Genomic DNA, 6,986 nt, shown 5'->3' with positions numbered 1-6,986 from the left:
AGAGATTTGTTGGAAGTAGTATAGATATTCGTGGACGGGATTTTGAACTTTTACCATTTAGCTCTGGTAGAAGAAGTTGCCCTGCAATCCCGCTGGGGATCACCGTTGTCCGCCTTATGTTGGCACAATTGGTGCATTGCTTTGATTTGGAACTTCCAAATGGTATGCAACCTTGTGATTTGGACGTTGATGAGCACTTTGGGATAGTAACAAGCAAAGAAAACCATTTAATGGTTGTTCCTAAATATCGACTAAACAAATGATGAAAATCATTTTCGATAATGTAAACCTAACCTTATCTAGGGTTTGTTACTTCATTAGCATTGGTGTACGGTAACGTTTAGACCCTCTTGTTTGTACTTCTCTCTTCAGAGAATTGTTATTACTAATAAAGAAAGTTGTTAGACACACGGTCTACTAATTAATACATATTTGTTACAAAAATCCATAATCATAAGCAGGGACGGCATTGGGCAGGCGGATACGGGGCGGTTTTAAGGCTACTTGGGGTGGTGTGGGGAGGACGGGTTCAAACTTAATTTTGACTTATTATATGTTATAACATTAATAGAGCATTATGTATAAAAATAGTTTCTTAAAGTTAATAAAATATTCAAGATAGTAACTGAAAATGGTTTAATCCAAAGCTACTACAATTTCTTACATCAATTGACCTCTAAAAAATTAAGATTTTTAAGTCATTATCTATTAAATCAATACAACATAATGAAAAAATAAATTTTCTTTTTTATAAATTTTATTTTTAGTATCAAGCTTAATTAGAAAGGGAAAATATTGAAAAAAATTAGGGAAAATTGTATATAATAGCAAACTATTAATTCAAATTAAATTCTATAAATATAGTTTGATTTAATTGTACCACATAGCAAACTGTTATTATTTCACCTCTCTCCTTTTGAATCTCGCTCGCCACTCTCGTTCTCTCCCTTCCCTCTCTCGTTTTTTATACAAACACAAGTGTATAAAATGTGTTTGTGTTTGTATAAAGCGAGAGAAAATTGTATATATACATATTTTTTTGTTCCCCTCTCTCCCCTCTCCCAGATCTCGCTCGCCACTCTCCCAGATCTCGCCTCTCTCACTTTATACAAAAACGCAAATGTATAAAGTGCGTGAAATTGTATATATACATATATTTTCGTTCCCCTCTCTCCCCTCTCCCAGATCTCGCTCGCCACTCTCCCAGATCTCGCTCTCTCACTCGCCTCTCTCACTTTATACAAAAACGTAAATGTATAAAATGCGTGAAAATTGTATATATACATATATTTTCGTTCCTCTCTCTCCCCTCTCGCAGATCTCGCTCACCACTCTCCCAGATTTCACTCGCTCACTCGTCTCTCTCACTTTATACAATAGATCTTTTTGTATATGTATATCGAAGCAGATTATACATCTGCTTTCTTTTGTATATGTATAGCGAAATATACATATTTATGTTTGCTATGGAGCGCAATTATGCAAACTTTGTTATAGCATACAAATATGAATTTTGTGTTTGCTATATGTGAAAGTTGCTCAAAAAATTATCTGAGACAGGTTCATGTAGAGCAGATTTATACGGAGAAAATTGAAAATGAAAAAAAAAAATTGTTATACTGAGCGAATTAATTTTTTTACAAATTAAACTCAATCCCCGCCGCACACCACACTCCCCATAGTCCTCCCTAATTTTATCCGATTATCACCGCTTCCACATCCTAGAATCTACTTAAGCAATTAAAAATCAAACTTAGAACCAATACATTAAAGTTAAGAAAGATGACTATTGATGATGAATGAAAATGTTATTGGTCCTCTATTTTGATTTAGAAATTTACTTTAGTTTAAATGTTTCTGAAATTTCGATCATAATCTAGAAAAAATTGTATCTTACATCCTATTATACTATTATAAAGATACGAAAATTATATCAATTTCAAAATGGATATTTCCGGTCAAATTAAGTATATGACTAGTTAACAATGACCTACTCCCTCTGTCCACAATTGTTTGTCAGGATAATGTCATGCACATCCCTCAAGGAAAATTTAATACAAGGTATAATTTGACTAATATAACCCTACTATATCAAGAATACCAAAAGTCCACATAACTTTTCAATTGAACTACACTATCATTAAGGGCAGAATTGGAAAAAAGTGACTAATTATTTCTTGATTGTTTAAATTGACAATTAATCTTGAATATTTATTTTTAGTATACCTGCCAAACAATTGTGGACGGAGGAAATATCTTATTCCTTCTCAATAATATAAATAAGCGTTACACAATTTTCCACGTACTCTATTAATCTTCTTTAATTTCTCTCTTCATTTACTTAAAAGCATTAATTAGTCACTTTCTCTTACCACAAACTAAACTCTTTATTTATTCCTCTCACATTGAATTTTCATTTTGACTCATTAACGTAACTTTACTCAACCATGTGTTAGTTATCCATTCAAGTCGTTTTTATTTTGTTTTGAACTACGTGCGTATATATTTTTGTTGTCTAGAGTATATTAACTTTTTTCATTAATAGAGTACAATTCTCTCTTGTCCCATTTTATTTGAGATAATTTGACTCAGCACGGAGTTTAAGAAAGAAAGGAAATCTTTTAAAATTTGTGGTCCAAAATAAATGATATGGTATCGTGAGATGGAATCAGCGTTTGGACATGTGATTTTACGCTGATTTCATCTCATGATTCCATATCATGAGAGGTGATACCATATTCTCCAAAAACCATGATATGGAATTATATGGTGATTTCATATCATGATTTGAGATATTTTTAATACAATAATTGATCCATGAGTTTATATTTTGTTAAAACAACCCCACATTTATATCTACTAACCATTTGTTTCATATGTAAATAAAATTTATAATCACATCATTACTTTTTAAAATTTGTTATTCTCACCGACATAAAATTTATTATTCTCACCAATATATAGTCACTTTAACTCACACCTCACGATTGTGAAACTTTTCAACATTCACTTGAAATAATTAACCGGCATATTAAAATAGTTGCCGAGGCAATTAGGAAGATGACACCAACATTTATACAACAAAAAAATATGACTGATGTACATTTCAAAATTCGACATAATACTCGATTTTGGCCTTGGTTTAAGGTAAAATTACAATCACATTAATAAATTTATTTTATGGCCTTAATAAGTGAACATTTATATTTTATGTGTAAGTTATTAGTATTTAGTTACATATTTCCTATCAACTTTGTTTAAAGAGATAATATTTATTTTATAACTTTACATTGTCTTGGAAGCACTATTTTTATGTTGTTGATGCTGGTTTTCGAACCACAAAAGAATTTTTAGCTCCATACAAAGGACTACGCTATCATTTGCAAGATTACCGAGGAAGTGAAAGAGAGCCTCAAAATGACAAAGAACTATTTAATTATAGGCATTCATCTCTACGCAATGTGATTGAACGGACTTTTGGAGCTTGGAAAAATAGATTTAGAATACTGAAATAAGGCATGAACCATTATGATATTGATACACAAGTGAAAATTGTCATAGCTTGTGCAGTGTTACATAATTATTTGCGAGAATACCATGAACATGAAAATATAGTTGCGGAGGATATTGACCAACAAATGGCTCAAAGTAACAATGTTGGTTCGTCTTCTCGGTCACATGATCGAGAAATGCAAGTTCAACGTGAGGAAATTGTCCATACTATGTGGGAGGATTACATTAAAGACTAGTACACTACAATTTATGTTTAATTTTTTTTATTAAATTAAAGTTAGATGAAACAATTACTTAAGTGGAGAACAAATAACTTTGTAATAATTTATTATGTGATTTTATAATTTTTTGTTTATTTGATAAGATGAATAAACAATTGGGGCTATTTTAATAATTTTACAATTTATGTGATTTTTATGTTTATGAGAAAATATACAACACAAAAATTTCATATCGCATGTCCAAACAAATCTTCAATTTTATCTCATAATTCCATATCATAATATCATATCATGATTTCATATCATGATACCATATCGCATGGTCAAACGGCACTAAATATCAAACTAACTGTTGCAGCCAAATTTGAATATCAGTACTATATATGATAAACTAATCCAGACTTTTCAGTGGTCACTTTCATCTAATGGTACTTTTTTTAATTTTTTCCCTCTATTATTGACTCTTCCATATATATACTATTCAATTGATGCTTATATATATACATATTCCATTAGAGGTTACAATTAGAAATTAGGGAAGTCATATTAGCTAGCCATGACTTTGATATGGGAAACACTAGTAGTAGTTTGTATTGTGTATGCCTTGTATGAGTTCCTAAATATCCACAAGAGAAAAAAGTTTCCTCATGGTCCAACGGGAATCCCCATTTTAGGACATCTTCATTTGTTAGGGAAAAAACCACACCATGATTTACAAAACCTAGCAAAAAAATATGGTCCATTTTTCTATATTAGACTAGGACTAATACCTACATATATTGCATCGTCTGTCGATACAGCCGAAAAATTCCTCAAAACTTATGATCATATCTTTGCTACGAGGCCTTATAACGAGGCAGCTAAATATTTGTCATATGGTCATAAGAATTTGGTATTTGCAAGGTATGGACCATATTGGCGCAACATGCGCAAATTGGTCACTCTAGACCTTTTAACTCATCAAAAGATGAATTCATTTCAATCCGTGAGAACACAACAAGTTGATCTTATGATCAACTCGCTTAAAAATGATGGTGGTTGTGTTGTTGATCTTAGTGCAAAAGTTGCAAAGTTGAGTGCTGACATAACTTGTACGATGGTGTTTGGAAAGAAGTACATGGATGAAGAATTGGACAAGAGGGGATTCAAAGGTATACTTCAAGAAGTTGTGCATTTAGGTGCAACACCAAATCTTGGAGATTTTTTCCCCTTCCTTGGTGTAATTGATCTCCAAGGAATCACGCGCAAACTTAAGGAACTTTCAAAGGTGTTTGATGGATTTCTTGAGAAGATAATCGATGAACATGAACAGTCTCGTGACCAAAAGCAATCAAAAGACTTAGTGGACACGATGTTAGACATTATGCATTCAGGAGAGACAGAGTTTCAGTTTGATCGTACCAATATAAAAGCTATTCTCATCGTATGTTATTTACTTCTATTTCTTCTTATTATATACGATTTAAATTTGTTCATCCGTGTTTCCTTATATGTGTAACAGGACATGCTTGTTGCAGCAATCGATACTTCAGCAACATCGGTAGATTGGACAGTAACAGAGCTTCTTCGACATCCTCATGTGATGAAAAAACTCCAAAAGGAGTTGGAACAAGTGGTAGGACTTGAAAGAATGGTAAAAGAGTCAGACTTGGAGAAGTTGAACTACTTAGATATGGTTGTGAAAGAGGGAATGAGGCTGCATTCCGTTGTACCAATAACGCAACGTGAGGCCATGGAAGATTGTGTCGTTGATGGCTACCATATACGAAAGGGATCACGAATCATGATAAATCATTATGCAATTCAAAGGGATCCAAATGTTTGGCCCGAGCCTGAGAAGTTTTTACCAGAGAGATTTGTTGGAAGTAGTATAGATATTCGTGGACGGGATTTTGAACTTTTACCTTTTAGCTCTGGTAGAAGAAGTTGCCCTGCAATCCCGCTGGGGATCACCGTTGTCCGCCTTATGTTGGCACAATTGGTGCATTGCTTTGATTTGGAACTTCCAAATGGTATGCAACCTTGTGATTTGGACGTTGATGAGCACTTTGGGATAGTAACAAGCAAAGAAAACCATTTAATGGTTGTTCCTAAATATCGACTAAAAGAATGATGAAAATCATTTTCGATATTGTAAACCTTATCTAGGGTTTTTTACTTCATTAGCATTGGTGTACGTTAACGTTTTGCCCCTCTTGTTTGTACTTCTCTCTTCAAAGAATTGTTATTACTAATAAAGAAAGTTGTTAGACACACGGTCTAGTAATTAATACATATTTGTTACAAAAATCCATAATCATAAGCAGGGACGGCAATGGGGCAGGCGGATACAGGGCGGTTTTAAGGCTACGTGGGGCGGTGTGGGGAGGGCGGGTTCAAACTTAATTTTAACTTATTATATGTTATAACATTAATAGAGCATTATGTATAAAAATAGTTTCTTTAAAGTTACTAAAATATTCAAGATAGTAACTGAAAATGGTTTAATCAAAACTAATATAATTTCTTACATCAATTGACCTCTAAAAAAATAAGATTTTAAGTCGTTATCTATTAAATTAATACAACATAATGAAAAAATAAATTTTCTTTTTTAGTATCAAACTTAATTAGAAAGGGAAACTATTGAAAAAAATTATGTGAGATAGGTTCATGTGGAGCGGATTTATACGGAGCAAATTGAAAATGAAAAAAAAAATTATACCGAGCGAATTAATTTTTTTACAAATTAAAACTCAATCCGTCCCGCTGCACACGGCACTGCCCATATTCCTCCCTAATTTTATCCAGTTATCACCGCTTCCACATCCTAGAATCTACTTAAGCAATTAAAAATCAAACTTGGAACCAATACATTATAAAATTAAGAAAGATGACTATTGATGATGAATGAAAATGTTATTGGTCCTCTAGTTTTGATTTAGAAATTTACTTTAGTTTAGATGTCTCTGATATTTCGATTATAATCTAGTAAAATTTGTGTCTTATATTATACTATTATAAAGACACGAAAATGATTTCAAAATGGATATTTCCAGTCAAATTAAGTGTATGGCTAGTTAACAATGACCTATCTTATTCCTTCTCAATAATATAAATAAACGTTAACAATTTTCCACGTACTCTATTAATCTTCTTTAATTTCTCCCTTCATTTACTTAAAAGCATTAATTAGTCACTTTCTCTTACCACAAACTAAACTCTTTATTTATTCCTCTCACGTTGAATTTTCATTTTGACTCATTAACGTAA

At 32.2% G+C, this 6,986-nt stretch overlaps 1 protein-coding gene across 1 annotated transcript; it reads left to right on the top strand.

The window, feature by feature from the left end:
* The first annotated feature begins 4,254 nt into the window (after positions 1 to 4,254).
* LOC125861725 (cytochrome P450 71AU50-like) lies at positions 4,255 to 5,997 on the top strand. The gene is made up of 2 exons (XM_049541585.1): positions 4,255 to 5,157; positions 5,236 to 5,997. The coding sequence occupies exons 1-2, from the start codon at positions 4,291 to 4,293 to the stop codon at positions 5,845 to 5,847; spliced, it is 1,479 nt and encodes a 492-aa protein (XP_049397542.1). The 5' UTR covers positions 4,255 to 4,290; the 3' UTR covers positions 5,848 to 5,997.
* Positions 5,998 to 6,986: the final 989 nt, after the last annotated feature.

This window comes from Solanum stenotomum, chromosome 4, assembly GCF_019186545.1.
Source record: "Solanum stenotomum isolate F172 chromosome 4, ASM1918654v1, whole genome shotgun sequence".
Lineage (NCBI taxonomy): Eukaryota > Viridiplantae > Streptophyta > Magnoliopsida > Solanales > Solanaceae > Solanum > Solanum stenotomum.
The sequence above is the reverse complement of the archived record's forward strand: the minus strand, read 5'-3'. Positions and strand labels throughout refer to the sequence as shown.

Excerpts from the sequence above, each read along its gene's own strand:
- LOC125861725 (XM_049541585.1), top strand. The coding sequence starts at position 4,291 with ATGACTTTGATATGGGAAACACTAGTAGTAGTTTGTATTGTGTATGCC. Across the intron at positions 5,158-5,235 it reads ATATAAAAGCTATTCTCATC|GACATGCTTGTTGCAGCAAT; the intron begins GTATGTTATTTA and ends TATGTGTAACAG.